Source organism: Elephas maximus, chromosome X (genome assembly GCF_024166365.1).
Source record: "Elephas maximus indicus isolate mEleMax1 chromosome X, mEleMax1 primary haplotype, whole genome shotgun sequence".
Classification (NCBI taxonomy): domain Eukaryota; kingdom Metazoa; phylum Chordata; class Mammalia; order Proboscidea; family Elephantidae; genus Elephas; species Elephas maximus.
In genome coordinates, this window is record NC_064846.1 from 150,901,984 (window position 1) to 150,920,650 (window position 18,667).

The 18,667-nt window shown below is 42.9% G+C and overlaps 1 protein-coding gene across 1 annotated transcript; it reads right to left on the reverse strand.

Annotated features, from left to right (window-relative positions):
• Positions 1 to 17,268: 17,268 nt before the first annotated feature.
• Positions 17,269 to 18,312, reverse strand: LOC126068857 (melanoma-associated antigen B10-like). The gene has a single exon (XM_049871546.1). The coding sequence runs from the start codon at positions 18,310 to 18,312 to the stop codon at positions 17,269 to 17,271; it is 1,044 nt and encodes a 347-aa protein (XP_049727503.1).
• Between the last annotated feature and the right edge of the window lie 355 nt (positions 18,313 to 18,667).

An 18,667-nucleotide genomic window follows, 5' to 3' on the forward strand; every position in this document is an offset into this window, starting at 1 on the left:
GATGAGTCTGGTCAGAGGCAGAGCACAGCAGCGCACCTGGAAGAGAGAGGATGAGATGGTGTACACCCCTTCGTGAGAGAGATAGCATCTTAGTTTTAATGAAGAAAATCTCTGCAGGTTTCCTTGAGGACATTGCTCTAAGAAAACACTAGGCTCCTGTTCTCTGATCAGCTAGTCCCCTGAGAACTCTATGGAAGGAATTACAGCTGCTGCCTGCCAGCTCTACCTGGGGCTTACTGGAGTGACAGCAGAGGCTGATAATGGGACCCTCTCTGTTCTAGGGTGTGGAGGGCCCTCTTAATTCACATTAAGGAGCATCATATCAACTGTTCTCAGGGACCAGACCCTGTGGAGACTTCAGTTCTGGGAGATGGGTGTTTCTCTCAGTTCACATGCAGGGACATTACCTTGACTTCTGGTCAAACCTGGGATCCCTCTGTTCTAACTTCGTTTATGCTGACCCCTCATGCCAAAGCCCTCATCTCACTGAGAGCCTGGGGGAGGAACTGAGGAGGTAACTCATCTGATCATACCTGCCTGGGGACATCCAGGTGTGACATAGTGGCAAATCTATATGGGGCCCTCTCTGTCCTGGGATAATTAGGGTTTTGGCTCCTGGTAGGGCCTAAGACTTCTCCCTCTTCTGACCTGAGACCTATTTCCTAAGAGTGATGCTCTAACATCTCTGAAACCCTTGAGGAGGAAGCTGAGGAGCCTTAGCCTAAAATATCTGCCCCAGGGTTTCTCAGCGCTGATAACTCTCTGGAACCCCTACTCTTCTGGGGCATGTGATGCCCACAGTCCTCACTCAGAGTCCTTATCTTGACTCCTGACAGTGCCTGGGACTCCTCTTTCTTCTGACCTGAGATCTATGCCCTCAGATCAAGATTTTCCACCTATCTGAAACCCAGGGTCAGAGTGAAGGGCCACCTTATCCTGCCACACTTGCCTGAGGTCTCCCAGGGCTGACAGTAGTGTCAGGCAGGTAGGGTATATATTACTCTCTCTTTTCTCGGGTGAGTAATTCCTTCAATTCTTAGGTTCTTTACCTTGACTCTTCCCCTCGTGTACCATGTCCCCTCTCCTCTAATGCTTGGGCTGCACGCCTGAGACCAGAAGCCTCACCTTCCAGAAACACCCCTATCTATGAAGTGAGGGGGTATCTCAGACTGACAGCCCTGCATCGGACATCCCAGAGCTGAGGAGGGACAGGACTCTGAGGGGTTCCATCTGTTCTGGGGTGAGTGGTCCTTTCAGTCCTCAGGTCCCTCATCATTACTCCTCAACCTGACAGACTGGTACCCTCCTTCCACAGACCGGAAGCCTATTCCAATCAGATAAAGGCCCTCATCTCCCTGATATGCTGGAGGGGGCAGTCAGGCGGCACTCACACTGAGTGAGCTGTTTAGGGCCTCTAAGGGCTGATCAAGGTCAGGGCCTGACTCTGTGCCCCATTCTTCTGTGTAGGTGATCCTCTGAGTCCTTGCTCAGGGTCCTCACAATGACTGCTGGAAGAGCTTGGGACCCCTTCCTCTAATGTCCTGAGGCTTCCCCTCTCAGACCTAAGACCTCCACTCTCTGAGATCCCTTAAGCACAAAGTGAGGCTATGCCTCAGTCTCGCAACCCCGCCCAAGGGCTCCCAGAGAGAACAGTGGGGGTGGAGCTGTGTTGGGCCAGATTTATTCCTGATTCGGAGTTTCCCTCAGACCTCACTCAGTATCTTTACCTTCCCTCTGGCAAGTCTGGAACTCCTCCCTCTGCCGACCTGACACCATCCTCCTCCCCTCAAACTAAGACCTTCAATTCCCTGAGACACCAGAGACAGATCACGGAGCCTCACATCCTTCCACCCTCACCTGGCCTTCCCGTGGCAGATAGTATGGGCGGGGTCTTAAAGGCTCCGTCTATTCTGAGGGGAGTGGTTTCGTCAGACCTCACATAGCATCCTCACCTTTACTTATGTGAGGGCTTGGAACCCATTCCTACACTAGTCTGAAGCTGAAACCCTTGTCCAAAGCCCTGATCTCTTTAAGTTCCCTCAGGGGGAATCCAGAGGCGCTCAGAAGTTGCTACTTCAGGCTACTTCTGTGCGGTCCAGTCACTGCTGAACTCTGTGGGCGCCCCTCCCAATATAAAGAGAGGGCGTCCCCTCAAACCTCACTCTGGAACTTTACCTTACTCCCACACAGCCTGAAACACCTCCCTAAGCCAACCTCGTGCCGCCACAGCAAATCCTTTACTTCAGTCAGACACTAGAGGAGGAGCTCAAGGTGCGTCACTTCCGCTCGCCCTCCCGTGGGGTCTCTCAGGGCTGACAGCAGAGACGGGTTATGCGCAGCCGCGTCTATTCTGGGTGAATGGTTCGCTCAGACCTCGCTCATAGTCCTTTGTTGTACTTATATTAGGGTCTGAGACCTTTCCCTCTGCTAGCCTGAAGTGGACACCCTGGTCCAATGCCTTCAACTCATTGAGCTCTCCCAGAGATAATTCAGAGGGCACTCAGAGGGCAATGGGGGGAAAACCCTGGTGGTGTAGTAGTAGTTAAGAGCTACGGCGGCTCACCAAAAAGGTTGGCAGTTCGAATCCACCAGGCTCTCCTTGGAAACTGTATGAGGCAGTTCTGTTCTGTCCTATAGGGTCGCTATGAGTCCGAATGGACTCGGCAATGGGTTTGCTTTTGTTTTGTTTTGTTTTTCCAGAGAACCGTATTACAAGGGATCCCTGGCTGAGCCTGCCAGGGCTGAAAAAAGCGGTGGGACTCTGTGAGGACCCTCCAGTCTGGAGTAGGCAGTGCCCTGAAACCTCAATTCCAGGCAGGACCTGGAAATCCTCCCTCAGCTATCCTGACACAACGACCTTAAGACCAATGTCTTCACTTCCTTGGCACCCCAGGGGCAGAAGGCAGGGGAGGCCACTTCCAGTCACCCTTTCCTTGGGTTTCCAAGGGCTGACTGGAGTGGTGGGGCTCTGTATTGCCCTCTCTGTTCTGAGGTTGGTAGCTCCCTCAGACATCACTGAAGGCTCTCACCTTTACTTCTATTGGTACTTGGGAGCCCTCTTTCTGCTGACCTGAATCTGACATGATTGTCCATTTTCTCAGTTCACAGTTTATTACACTTACTACAAATCATGTGATGACTTTGGGGATAGCTGGTACAGAATCTTTACTGCTATTACTATTATTATCTTAATTTAGAGTTGGGGTTACTAGAAGAGTAAAGATAGAGTTTTGGAACCCATATATCCCAGTCACCAACAGTCAGTTTACCAAGGAACTGCACCATCTCCAATGGTCTCCACTCTCCACCTACCCTATAAATATTTCCATCGTGGGCCTGCCCCCTACTCCACTGAGTGTCTGATGCACACAGGCAAACACGCAGCCACAGCACATCCACACATTGATGTGAAAAGAACTCAGGAACCATGAAGGACAGGCTTAGTGATGATTTCATCTGGATCACTTTTCAAGATATGTCCACTGTCAATTCATTTTTTTAAAACTGTGCTAAGCATATATATAACAAAACATTTGCCATTTCAAGATTATTTACATGTACAATTCAGTGACTTTAATTGTGTTCATCACATTGTACAACTACCACCACTATCCATGTCAATTTATCCATCACCCTTAACAGAAGCCCAGTGCCCCCTAAGCAATGACTCTCTCTTTTCTCTTCCCTCCCACCCCTGATAACCACTAACAAATTTGGTCTTTATGAGTTTATTTGCAATCACTGCAGTACTTAGCCTCAGGGAATTCCCACTCCAATACCCCAGTCCTTGCAGCTGCACATCTCTCTCCACTCATTGTACCCATTGTCCTGTTTTCAATTGTCATCACTCACCAATCTCCATCACTATCATAATCCCAGTCTCAGTGGAGGTGAGCCACTGTATGCAGGGGAAGAAATATCCCTCTGGGGCAGGAATCAAAACAGCTCTCAGCCCTAGTACACTGGCAAGGGTGCATGGAACTACTAGACTCTGCAGAATCCATCAATAGCATCACTGGGTGATTCAGGGGAGTCAGCTACACGGTACCTGTCAGTGGGTAGGAGGAATCCTAAGGTAGGGTAGGTGATCAGGCATGCCTTTGGTCTACCCACTCAGATCACCATACAACTTCAGGCTGGTAATGATGAATCAGAGGCTTTCAAAGTCTATTCGGGTAGGTTGTATATAAAAAAAAAAATCCCCCTGCTGTCAAGTCAATTCCAACTCATTGCGATCCTACAGGACAAAGTAGAACTGCCCCATAGATTTTCCAAGGCGTGTCTGGTGGATTCAAACTGCCAACCTTTTGATTAGCAGACTTAGCAATTAACCACTACGCCACTGAGGTTTCCGTAGATTGTATAGGACCCTCCAAAAGACTCCCCACTTTTTTTCTTTCTGGTCTCTTCTCCACCCTGTATGAAACTGTGAATTCAGAATCCTGATAAACAGCCTGCCCTGGGCTCTCTGAAGTTGGTTTTACACATGGTCTTTCTCATTGACTCTGGAAAGTGCTGCCTCCTCCAGGTCCTCCTGATGCCCTTCACTAAATGAAAATGTTCTGTATGGACCCATTTCCTGGAACCTGGTCATTCTGACCAAGCCCTCGATTCTCTAAGGAAAGGCAAACGTCAATTGACATTTGAAAATTTTGAACCATGACCAGAGGAATTCTGATACTCACGACATCATTGTAGAAATCTCACTTTATGTTGGTGAGAGATTAAGTTAATTTTAAGCTCACCCTAACTAGAAGACAGGGAAATACAAACTACCAGGTGAGGCAATATATTTTCACTCAAAAGCCGGACCAAAATTTAGAAGGTTGATAAAATAAAATGCCTGTAACAGTGTCGGTTATTCACATATTAATATGTGAGAATACGAATTGGTACAGCTTTATGGAACAGAATTTCAACAATATTTACAAAAATTTACAATCCTCACACCTTTCCACTTTAATCCAATTTGCACTCTGCTGTCTTTCCTATAAGAAAACATGCATAATTGCCAAGAATTCATGTTCAATGATGCTCATTTCAGTTCTGTTAATTATAACAAGTGAGGAATAAATGATGTGTCCATCTGCAAGAGAATGATTGAATTAATTTTGACATGCATGCATGTATACACACACACACTTAAGAATTTTAGGAAGCAGTTAGAAAGTGAGGTAGATTGACACGTGCTAAAAAAAAAAAATTTTTTTATCATGGAAAGATCCTGCATGCTTTTTGTTCAGTGAGAAGCACAAGAGACAGAACAATATGTACGTCGTTAGCCATGTATGTTAGAAACTCACAACATATTTTTATAGCACCACTTGGTAAGAAAAATCCCAGAATAAACTTTAAAATAATGCACATAACGTTTTTAACTGTGGTTAGTTATAAGAAGGTAGCTGAATTTTGGAGAAATATAGTAAAGGAGTGGGATTGTGATTTATCCGTATTGTTAAAATTCTTTGGCAACAAGAACATATTCACTATTACCTTTGTAATTAAAATATTTAAGTAAGTCTGACAACAGAAATAGCAACTGTATATTAGTAAGATACAATAACTGCTAGTGGATGTCATGGAAAAGGCTGAAATCTGAATAGCTTAACACAACCAAAGTTTATTTCTTGTGCACATAAAACCTGATGTGTCTTGAGGGGCTCTCAGCTGTCCAGGGATCCAGGCTGCTTCCATCATATAGTTCCACACCTCAACCCCGGGCTCTACCTACATCTTTGCTGCTGGATAGAACAGAAAGCATGGAGGTGGCATACTGGCTCACAAATGCCTTGGCTTATAAGTGACAAACATGCCTTCTGCTTATCTTTCAGTGGCAAGGGTAGTCACGTGACCCTTCCTGATGACAAGTGGACTAGAAACATAGTCTCCCCAAGGACCCAGTAAGGAGAGTAAGACCTGATGTGCATGAGCCCTTGCAGTCTCTCTCATAAACCATTACATAGTAGGTGCTCAATAAAGAGCAAATAGAATTTGTCATGACAAAGATCAGGTTTTCCTCACAATTTGCTAACATTTTCTAGTGCCCATTATGTGATATTGTTTTCAAATACAGGACCACATCAATTTGCAAGAGGACCCTCTAAATCTCAGTAGAGTGTTCACCTTTCTTCACTCAATGACCTTTGAAATGACCCCTATAATCTCAATAAACTGCAAATCATCTTCTTCTTTTGGATGCATGGTCAAAATAATAATTTGTGAGCCTCTTCTACTGCCACCTGGTGAAAATGTTTAAACACTTGAACAGGTACACTAAGACCCCAGGATTTTCCCTTGGGGCAGTTACACACAAAAGTCAGGGAAGGATGGTGATTTAAAAATTTTTTTTTTTTATTCTTATCCAAGCTAGCATATCTGCTGAAGAAACATTTTCTACCTCTGTGGTTGGCAGAATAATTGCTCCACAAAGATGCTCATGCCTTTATTCCTGGAATCTGTGAATATGTTATGTGACCTACCAAAGGAAGTTTGCAGCTATAATTAAGGTTAGAGAAACCAAACTTAAAACAGGAATACCATACTGGATTATCCAGGTGGGCCTGTTCTACCACGAGATCTCTTAGAAGCAGAGAACTTTTTTAGGCTGGGACAGGACAGAGAGGCAACAGAGAGGGAAGTTAGAGTTTCCAAGTGTGAGAAGGATCCAGCATGCTATTACTGACTCAAGATATAGGGGCCTGGGAGGTGGGGCCAAGATGGCAGAATAGACAGACGCTTCTGGAGAGCCCTATTACAACTAAAACCCGAAAAGACAAGTGAAACAAGTATATTTCTGACAAGCTAGGAACCCTGAACATCAAAGGAAAAGTTAGAAAACAAACTGAGCAGCAGGGGGAGGAAGAGATGGTTCAGAAGCAGAGCAAAATTATTGGATCTGAATCACTGGGAGTCCTCAGGCACCATTTCTGGGAGCAGCTGCAGCAGGCTGATACTAGCATTTGGCCGCAGTTTCCTCAGGGAGAAGCAACCAGCCACACAGCCTAGTCATACCCCCTGAACCAGAGAAGAGCAGTGCTCTCAGCAAAAGCTAAGTACCTGCACATATTTTACTGCACCCCCCCACTCCCCGCCCACCCCCAAGCTGGCTTCAGTGGCTGTTGATTTCACTGGGCCTGAGACAGGCCCTATTGAGCGCCTAGAGCCATCCTCCCAGCCTTGGAGAAGGAATACGTTTTCAATTGGGGTAAAAGGTAATTTGCCAGCTCCACTGACCAGGGAGCTCAGGACAGAAGCAGCTCCTCTCCAGGCATGAACTATCTGTGGACTTTGAGTAACTTTCCCCCCTGCATGGACCTGTGTGGGCCTATTTCAGGAGAATAGGCCCTTATTGGCAGACTACAACTATTTCAGCTGTGCAGTGGAAAGGTGGGTGTTTGACATTTGACACTGCTTTGCCTATTAAACAGGGTCCTCCCCTGTCCACATCAGAGGCCTAAGGACTGGTGGCTCCACTAAGGTTACCCAGCCACCCACGACAGGGGTCCAAGGATAACTGGTACCTCCCAGTCCTTAAAACCAAAAACACTGGGTGCCCATGATCCATCTACAGAACCCACCCACCCTGTACACTCTAGGGAAGAGGGACTCGCTTTCCTCAGAGACACTTGAGGGATGATTCTCAGCCCTCTGCCTTGTTCAGAGTGTGACCCACTGCTACAACCAGATACCGGTACCTACGCCAATCATGCCTGCCCCTCTTAGACTATAGGACAGAGCCTGTATCACACACTTGATGCTCAGCTACCTTGACACCTGAACTGAACTCTTACAAGAAAAGTGAATGGACTCCTAGACTGATATACTTGATAACAGTTCTACTGGGACCAGGACGTCAGATCTCCAAAGGTGAAAATACTCAAGCTAGCTCACTCAAGCAACCCATTTGGGCATATCAAAACAGAACAAAGGAAGAAGCTACAATACAGTAAGCAAACATAAAATAAACTAATACAATAACTTATAGATGGCTCAGAGACAACAGTCAATAACAAGTCACATAAAGAAACTGACCAAGATTGCCCCAACAAGCTCTCAAAACAAAGAATCAAGGGATCTTCTAGATGAAAGTGCATTCCTGGGATTACTGGATGCAGAATACAAAAGATTAATATACAGAACCCTTCAAGACAACAGGAAGGAAATGAGGCAATATGTAGAACAAGCCAAGAAACACACAGATAAAGCAGTTGAAGAAATTTAAAAAGGTTATCCAGGAAGATAATGAAAAATTTAATAAGCTGGAAAAATCCATAGACAGACAGCAATCAGAAATTCAGAAGATTAGCAATAAAAGTACAGAATTAGACAATTCAATAGAAAGTCAGAGGAGCAGAATTGAGCAAGTAGAAGGCAGAATTTGTGAACTTAAAGATAAAGCACGTGGCACCAATATATTTGAAGAAAAATCAGATGAAAGGATTTAAAAAAATGAAAAAAACCTTAAGGATCATGTGGGACTCAATCAAGAGAAATAACCTATGAGTGATTGGAGTACCAGAACAGGGAGAGATAATAGAAAATACAGAGAGAACTGTTGAAGATTTGTTGGCAGAAAACTTCCCTGATATCATGAAAGATGAGAAGCTATCTATCCAAGATGCTCATCGAACTCCACATAAGGTAGGTTTTAAAAGAAAGTCACCAAGACATATTATAATCAAACTTGCCAATACCAAAGATAAGGAGAGAATTTTAGGAGCAGCTAGGAATAAATGAAAAGTCACCTACAAAGGAGAGTCAATAAGAATAAACTCGGACTACTCGGCAGAAACCATGGAGGCAAGAAGGCAATGGGATGACTTATATAAAGAGTTGAAGAAAAAAAATTGCCTGCCAATAATCATATATCCTGCAAAACTGTCTCTCAAATATGAAGGTGAAATTAGGACATTTCCAGATAAACAGAAGTTTAGGGGATTCATAAAAACAAAACCAAAAGTACAAGAAATGCTAAAGGGAGTTCTTTGGTTAGAAAATCAATAATATCAGGTATCAACCCAAGACTAGAACACTGGACAGAGCAATCAGATGTCAACCCAGATAGGGAAACTACAAAAATAAATCAAGATAAAAAAACTCTCAAAACAGGGAGACAACAATGTTATTATGTAAAAGGAAACAACATTAAAAAAAATAAAGAGGGACTAAGAAATATAGTCATAGATCTTTCATATGGAGAGGAAGACGAGGTGATACAAAGAAATAAAAGTAAGGTTTAAATTTAGAAAAAAAGGGGTAAATATTAAGGTAAGCACAAAGGAGGCAAACTATCCTACACATCAAAATAAAATACAAGAAAAAAAATAGAGACTCAGCAGAAACAAAATCAACAACGAATATGAGGTAAAGACAATATATAAACTACTCAGCACAAAAAATTAAGTGGGATAAAGAAACTGTCAACAACACACAAAAAGGACATCAAAATGATAGCACTAAATTCATACCTATCCATAATTGCCCTGTAAATGGACTAAAGGCACCAATAAAGAGACAGAGAGTGGCAGAATGGATTAAAAAACACGATCCATCTATATGCTGCCTACAAGAGACACACCTTAGACTTAGAGACACAAACAAACTAAAACCCAAAGGATGGAAAAAATATATCAAGCAAACAACAATCAGAAAAGAGCAGAAGCAGCAATATTAATTTCTGACAAAATAGACTTTAAAGTTAAATCCATCATAAAGGATAAGGAAGTACACTATATAATGATTAAAGGGACAATATACCAAGAAGATATAACCATATTAAATATTTATGCACCCAATGACAGGGCTGCAAGATACACAAAACAAACTATCAGCATTGAAAAATGAGATAGACAGTTCCACAATAATAGGAGGAGACTTCACCACACCACTTTCAGTTAAGGACAGGACATCCAGAAAGAAGCTCAATAAAGACACGGAAGATCTAAATGCCACAATCAACCGACTTGACCTCATAGATATATACAGAACACTCCACCCAACAGCAGCCAAGTATACTTTCTTTTCTAGTGCACATGGAACATTCTCTAGAGTAGACCACATATTAGGTCATAAAGCAAGCCTTACCAGAATTCAAAACACTGAAATATCACAAAGCATCTTCTCTGACCATAAGGCCATAAAAGTATAAATCCATAACAGAAAAAGCAGGGAAAAGAAATCAAACACTTGGAAACGGAACAATATCATGCTCAAAAAAGACTGCATTATAAAAGACATTAAGGATGGAATAAAGAAATTCATAGAATCCAATGAGAATGAAAGCACTTCCTATCAGAACCTTTGGGACACAGTGAAGGCAGTGCTCAGAGGTCAGTTTATATCAATAAAGGCACACATCTAAAAAAAAAAAAAAGAAAGGGCCAAAATCATAGAATTATCCCTACAACTTGAAAAAATAAAAAGAGAGCAAAAAAAGAAACTGTCAGGCTCCAGAAGAAAGCAAATAATAAAAATTAGAGCAGAATTATATGAAATACAAAACAGAAAAACAATCTAAAGAATTAACAAGACCAAAAGCTGGTTCTTTGAAAAATTCAACAAAATTGATAAACCATTGCCCAAACTGACCAAAGAAAAACAGGTGAGGAAGCAAATAACCCGAATAAGAAATGAGATGGGTGATATTACAACAGATCAAGCTGAAATTAAAAGAATCATATCAGATTACTATAAAAAATTGTACTCTAACAAATTCGAAAACCTAGAAGAAATGGATGAATTCCTAGAAACACACTACCTACCTAAACTAACACAGAGGTAGAACAACTAAATAGAACCATAACAAAAGAAGAGACTGAAAAGGTAATCAAAAAACTCCCACCAAAAAAAAAAAAAAAAAAAAAAACCCTGGCCTGGATGGCTTCACTGCACCGTTCAACCAAACTTTCACAGAAGAGTTAACACCACTACTACTAAAGGTATTTTGGAGCATAGAAAAGGACAGAATACTCCCAAACTCATTCTATGAATCCAGCATACCCCTGATACCAAAACCAGGTAAAGACATCACAAGAAAAGAAAATTATAGACATATATCCCTCATGAACTTAGATGCAAAAATCCTCAACAAAATCCTAGCCAATAGAATTCAACAATATATCAAAAAAAAATTCACCATAACCAAGTGGGATTCATACCAGGTATGCAGGGATGGTTCAACATTAGAAAAACAATTAATGTATTCCATCATATAAATAAAACAAAAGATAAGAATCACATATTTGATTAATTGATGCAGAAAAGGTATTTGACAAAGTTCAACACCCACTCGTGATAAAAACTCTCAGCAAAATAGGAATAGACGGAAATTCCTTAACATAATAAAGGGTATTTATACAAAGCCAATAGCCAACATCATCCTAAATGCAGAGAGTCTGAAAGCATTTCCCTTGAGATCGGGAAGCAGACAAGGATGCCCTTTATCACTGCTCTTATTCAACATTGTGCTGGAGGTCCAAGCCAGAGTAATTAGGCTATGTAAAGAAATAAAGGGCATCCAGATTGGTAAGGAAGAAGTAAAAGTATCTGTATTTGCAGATGTCATGATCTTATACACAGAAAATCCTAAGGCAACCTCAAGAAAAGTACTGAAACTAATAGAAGAGTTCAGCAGAGTATTGGGATACAAGATAAACATACAAAAATCAGTTGGATTCCTCTACACCAACAAAAAGAACATCGAAGAGGAAGTCACCAAATCAACGCCATTTACATTAGCCCCCAAGAAGATAAAATACTTAGGAATAAATCTTACCAGAGATGTAAAAGACTTGTACAAAGAAAACTACAATACACTTCTGCAAGAAAACAGAAGAGACCTGTATCAGTTGAAAAACATACCTCGCTCATGGGTAGGAAGACTTAACATTGTAAAAATGTCTATTCTACCAAAAGCGATCTATACATTTAATTAATTTCGATCCAAACGACACTCTTTAATGAGATGGAGAAACAAATCACCAACTTCATATGGAAGGGAAAGAGGCCCCGGATAAGTAAAGCATTACTGAAAAAGAAGAAGAAAGCCGGAGGCTTCGCTTTACCTGATTTTAGAATCTATTGTACCACCACAGTAGTCCAAACAGCCTGGTACTTGTACAACAACAGATACATAGACCAATGGAACAGAATTGAGAATCCAGACATAAATCCATCCACATATGACAGTTGATATTTGACAAAGGCCGCAAATCAGCTAAATGGGGAAAAGAGAGTCTTTTTAACAAATGGTGCTGGCATAACTGGATATCATCTGCAAAAAAATGAAACAAGACCCATACCTCACAGCATGCACAAAAACAAACTCAAAATGGATCAAAGACCTAAACATAAAATATAAAATGATAAAGATCATGGAAGAAAAAATAGGGACAATGTTAGGAGCCCTAATACATGGCATAAACAGTATACAAAACGTTACTAACAATCCAGAAGAAAAACTAGATAACAGGGAGTTCCTAAAAATCAAACACCTATGGTCATCCAAAGACTTTGCCAAAAGAGTAAAAAAGGTTACCTACAGACTGGGAAAAAGTTTTTAGCTGTGACATTTCCAATCGGCATCTGATCTCTAAAACCTACATGATACTTCAAAAACTCAACAAAAAGACAAGTAACCCAATTAAAAAATGGGCAAAAGATATGAACAGACACTTCGCTAAAGAAGACATTCAGGTAGCTAACACATACATGAGGAAATACTCACCATCATTAGCGATTAGAGAAATGCAAATCAAAACTACAATGAGATTCCATCTCATTCCAACAAGACTGGCATTATTCAAAAAAACAAAATAATAAATATTGGAGAGGTTGTGGAGAGACTGAAACACTTATACACTGCTGGTGAGAATGTCAAATGGTGCAACCACTTTGGAAATCGATTTGGCACTTCCTTAAAAAGCTAGAGATAGAACTACCATACAATCCAGCAATCCCACTCCTTGGAATATATCGTAGAGAAATAAGAGCCTTGACATGAACAGATATATGCACACCCATGTTCACTGCAGCACTGTTTACAATAGCAAAAAGATGGAAGCAACCAAGGTGCCCATCAACGGAGGAATGGATAAATAAATTATGGTATATTCACACAATGGGATCCTATGCATCGATAAAGAACAGTGATGAATCTGTGAAACATTTCATAACAAGGAGGAATCTGGAAGGCATTATGCTGAGTGAAATTAGTCAGTTGCAAAAGGACAAATATTGTATAAGACTGGTATTATAAGAACTCAAGAAATAGTTTAAACAGAGAAGAAAATATTCTTTGATGGTTAAGAGAGGGGGGAGGGAGGGAGGGAGGGAAGGAGGAAGAGGGGTACTCCTAATTAGACGGTAGGTAAGAGCTACTTTAGGTGTACAGAAAGACAACACACATTACAGAAGAGGTCAGCACAACTGGACTAAACCAAAAGCAAAGAAGTTTCCTGAATAAACTGAATGCTTCGAAGGCCAGAGTTGCAGGGGCGGGGGTTTGGGGACCATGGTTTCACGGGACATCTAAGTCAATTGGCGTAATAAAATCTATTAAGAAAACATTCTGCATCCCACTTTGGAGAGTGGCATCTGAGGTCTTAAACGCTAGCAAGCGGCCATCTAAGACGCATCAACTGGTCTCAATGCACCTGGAGCGAAGGAGAATGAAGAACGCCTAGGACGCAAGGTAATTATGAGCCCAAGAGACAGAAAGGGCCGCATAAACCAGAGTCTACATCAGCCTGAGACCAGAAGAACTAGGTGGTGCCCGGCTACATCCGATGACTGCCCTGACAGGGAACACAACAGAGAACCCCTGAGGGAGCAGGAGAGCAGTGGGATGCAGACCCCAAATTCTTGTAAAAAGACCAGACTTAATGGCCTGAGAGTAGAAGGACCCCCATGGTTATGCCCCCCTCCCCATACCTTCTGTTAAACTAAGACAGGAACCATTCCCAAAGCGAACTCTTCAGACAGGGATTGGACTGGATAATGGGATAGAAAAAGATGCTGGTGAAGAACGAGCTTCTTGGATCAAGTATACACTTTAGACCATGTTGGCATCTCCTATCTGGAGGGGAGATGAGAGGGCAGAGGGGGTCAGAAGCTCGCGGAATGGATAGGAAAAGAGAGAGCGGAGGGAAGGTGTGTGCTGTCTCATTCGAGGGAGAGCAATTAGGAGTATATAGCAAGGTTTATATAAATTTTTGTGTGAGAGACAGACTTGATTTGTAAACTTTTACTTAAAGCACAATAAAAACTAAAAAAAAAAAAAGATGTAGGGGCCTACATGCAAGAACTGGAGAGAAGCCTCTAAGAAGTATGGAGGTTCCAGGTGACGGCCAACAGGGAAACAGGTCCTAGTCTTACAAGTCCAAAGAAGTGAATTCCCCCAAAGAACTGGATTCCAGGAACAACCTCAATAAGCTTAGAAGGAGATTCTTCCCAGAGCCTCTGGATAAGAGTACTGACCAGCCACAGCTTGACTGGGTCTTTGAAACCCGGAGCAGAAAACCGGCAGAGCCAACCTGGATATCTCACCTACTGAAATGGGTGTTGTTGTAAGCTGCTAAATTTGTGGCAGTTAAGGTGCCAATAGAAAATTATATCCATCTGTAAGGACTCCAGGGTTTATAGGAATACAGAGGCTGCAGATGGTTGCTGCACAGCGATTTCCAGGGTCCTTCTTCATCTACCACTTATGAGGGAGGCTTTGGCTTTTGGCCACTTAGTTAAGCTCACTCACTCATCGGCGTATGTATTCAGTGGCCAGTCTCAAAAATTCATCAGATTAAAACCTCATATCTTTATAACCTCATCTGCTTTGAAAACCTCTTCTCCAATGTCAGGGTTATATCCCAAGAACCAGTAGACTCTGCCAAATTGGAAACTATTCAGCTGCCAATTAAGAAAATAAAAAATTGGGGAGTGTGCTGGAGGTATTCAGGGTAGTGAGTAGGTTTCTATACTTCACTGACAAAGTGAACATTACATGGAAGGGGCTGTTGCTATCGGGAGTGTTACAAGCTGAGGGATGGTGAGGGATGGGACAGGCAGGAGAAGGTTGCAGGGAGTTGGATGTTCTAAGTCAGGGAGAGGACAGATTATTCTGGGCTGTCTGTACCACCGGGAGCAGGTGCGGCCTTCAGAGGAGGAGGCAGTGAATAGCTGGTCAGCAGGTCAAGATCCAGAGTTGACCAGGAGGGCTCAATCTCTAGAGAAATAGCACTGTAATGTGGGCAATTGCTGGGACTGGGTCCACGTGCTGGTACCTGGGGATAAGGGCAGGAGGATGCTGGGCAAATGAAGCCCACAGAAAGTCCCCAAATTGTGGTTTGCTGTCACTTTCACCTTTCTTCATTATATTTACTTTTTGTACATTGGCCACAGCATCCTTTGTTTTATTGCATGAAAGATGTCGTGGGTAGTGAGAACAGAAATGAATTGAGTCAGAAAGTCTTCCTTAGACTGGAAGGAGTGGATAAATGTGGACTGCAGACAAATTCAGACCAGAGGTTGAGTTAAAACCCTGTCACTTATGAACCATGTGATCTTGGGAAAATTGCAAAGCTCTACGAGCCTGTTTCTTCATCTGTGAAATGGGCTTGATGACTAGTCATCTTGCCCATTGCCTCATGAATAAATTGTGAAGTACAACTGTTGGAATGTGTGTTATGGGAAGAAACTGGTACAGGGCCTGCCTGATAACTGGCAGTTACTATTACAATTTTGACCACAGACCCTACCAAACTGCTCTGGAATTTTTCCCCCGAAGAGATATCAGAGAATATGCAGTGCTCTAGACAAGACATATGAAATCAGCCAAAATGCTGCTTAGGGAGTGAAACTAAGTTACTTGCTAAGTAACTTTCTGAGCATACCTCATTTATTGAGTGTATGGGGGAGTCTTTCCCAGATGGATGGAACTCAAAGCTCCTAGAATTTGGGCCAAGGACTGCCTCCTTCTAAACCACCCAAACCACCCTATATGGATTTATTTCATCCCCAGCAAAAATAAGTTCCTTGCTTAGAGTTGGCTAAACTACACTCAAGACAACTTAATTAAAACACCCTTTTAATGGAGTGTGCTCTCTTCTCCCAGGCCAGAGCAAAGACTGCCAGCCCAGTGGTTTCTCACATCTGCTGTCAAGTGACCATCACCTTCATTTCTCAGAATCTCGCTGGAGATGGTGCATTTCAAAGTTTGTGCACTGTATTCCACTGTACTGAGACAATTTCCCAGGATACCTTTCATTCTTGCTCCAGGTGGAGAGAATTCTCTCTAGTTTTTCATGTCCCGAAGTAACTGCTAAAAGCAGTATCCCATTCTGTATTAGAGGCTTTGGTCTCTCAACTCTCAGACATGCCATCTCAGGGTCTGGCCCCTACTCATGACTCTTAGAACCTTCAATTGACCCACCATCCAATTTAAGTTAAAATTAACTCACATCAAAGGACTTACAGTTTCCCAAGGCCCCCAAATTCTTTGCCTTGTACTATTTATACTTGTCTGCTCTCATCTGGACCCCCCACCCCATGTCGTCACACCTTCTTTTTACTTTTTCTTTAGGTCTTAGGGTATATCTCACCATCTTCCTTATATGATTTGCTGCTTCTAGACTCTAAAATTCTGTGGGCAGGGGCTGGGTGTTGTTTATCCTAGCATTCCTGGTACTAGCTTAGAGTCTTCCAAGGAGCAGATGCTCAATTAATGTTTGATAAATAAACAAGCCAGTGTGCAAGAGATCTACTTTATTAAACTATAAGTTCTTCTACATTCTTGAACAAGCTAAACATATCCAGGTTATATCTTTAATTTTACATAAAAACAGACTAAAAGTAATAAGGTGAGGCAAGTATTTATCGTCTCTTACATTGTTTATCTCTGTTTCTTGATCCCAACTATTTTACTGTTGAGTTTGTTCGCATTTCCAAGGAAATGCCTTTTCTGCTGCTGTTATCGTGTTCCAAATGACTAAATAAGACAGAACTTTTCCTAGTTTGTTTTGCACATTAGTATAGCTCTCTTAAAACTGATAAACAACAATAAGGGTGTGACTACTATTATTCTTAATCTGAGATTCGAAGAGAAGGTTTAATAACCCTATTAAAATGAACATTCGAAAAAATTGATTCATGCTATCACATAGACTAGGAACACAAAGATTATAAACACTGTGCTGTCTCCAGCTACAACCTAACGCTCCACTACTTAGAACACTGACTGCCCTCTTCAAACACAAAGTGAAGAATCCTCCTTGGGCTTCACTTGGGGCAGGAGGAGCTGCTGGGTGTGGCCCTGGAATGTGTACCGGACATGGCACTACTGCGAACCCTGGATTCAACTCTGGCTTGAGCTCTTTCTTCCTCATCCTTTATAGCCTCTTCGAGGCAGGAGGGGAATGCACTGGGAGTGGTATCATGTACCTTGGCCACAAACTCCAGGACTTTCATCTTGGTGGTTTCAGCATAGGCTCTGGGACCCCACAGGAATTCGTAGCGTGGAGGATCGGTGTTGGGCACCTGCCGGTACTCCAGGTACTTTTGCTTCACCATATCTCTGGTGATGAGCTTCTTGGGCTCCCCAAAGATGAAGTGATCCCTGCCAGCATGTAAGCCCATCGTATTCAGCACTTCCCAGACTTCCTCTTCAGTGGCGCAGTTGCCCTTTGTGAAAATCACGCCCAGGACAGTCATCAGGAGGCCAGTCGTGGGCACACCAACGTCATCACTTATCCTCCCACTGGAGCTAGAATCCAGCTTGTTGACGAGGACGTAGGTGTGTCGGATGGGATCCACTTCCTTCAGGTCAAGGCCAAAGACCAATTCCAGGTGCTCAGAGGCTCTCCTGAGGATCTCAGGGAATTGGTTCTTGTATATTTGCATTATATTTCTCAGCATGTCAGCCTTGGTAACGGGCTCTCTCACTTGATACTTGTACAGCAGGTAATGTACCAATATAACCACTTTCTTATCTAGGCCTTCCTGCGAGTGCTCAGTGGTGGGCTCGGCCTGCGCTGAGCTTGGACTTTCATTCCCTTGGTAGTTGGCACCTTCATTAGCTCTTGTGCATGAAACAGCAGCTTCAGAAGTGGTGGGAGGTAGGGCACTTGGAGGCCCCTGGGGAGTGCTGGGTGTCTCAGCAGCAGATGAGCTCTGAGTCGGATCTTTGCAACAATCAGAGGAGGAAGAGGTGGGCTCCTCTTCAGCTGCTACAGTGGCCTGAGCACCCTTGACACCCTGGGTCTCTTCTCGGGCCTGACGGCGTTTCTCTCGGGCACGGAGCTTGCTCTTCTGACCCCGAGGCATGATGATCTGGACAAGGACAGTAGGCAGGAACGTGCGGCAGGAAGGCAGGTGATGTAGGTGCCTGGTAGAGAGATCAGATGTTTTGCATACTTTTAGGAATGAGATAAAGCCTTGGTTTTAAGGAATCCTGCCTCTGTTCTGTGAAACCACAAGGCTCCTGTTTACTGATCAGCTGGCTCCCTTAGAATCATGTGAAAGTTATTAAGAGTATGCCTTAGGCCACAGCCCACCATCCCTGTGTAGGGTCTACTGGGGCTGACAACAGCTCCACACTCTTTGGAGCAGTCTCTGTTCTGGAGGGGGGATATTTCTACGTTCATATTCTGTGACAACATCTGGACTTGTGGCAGGACCT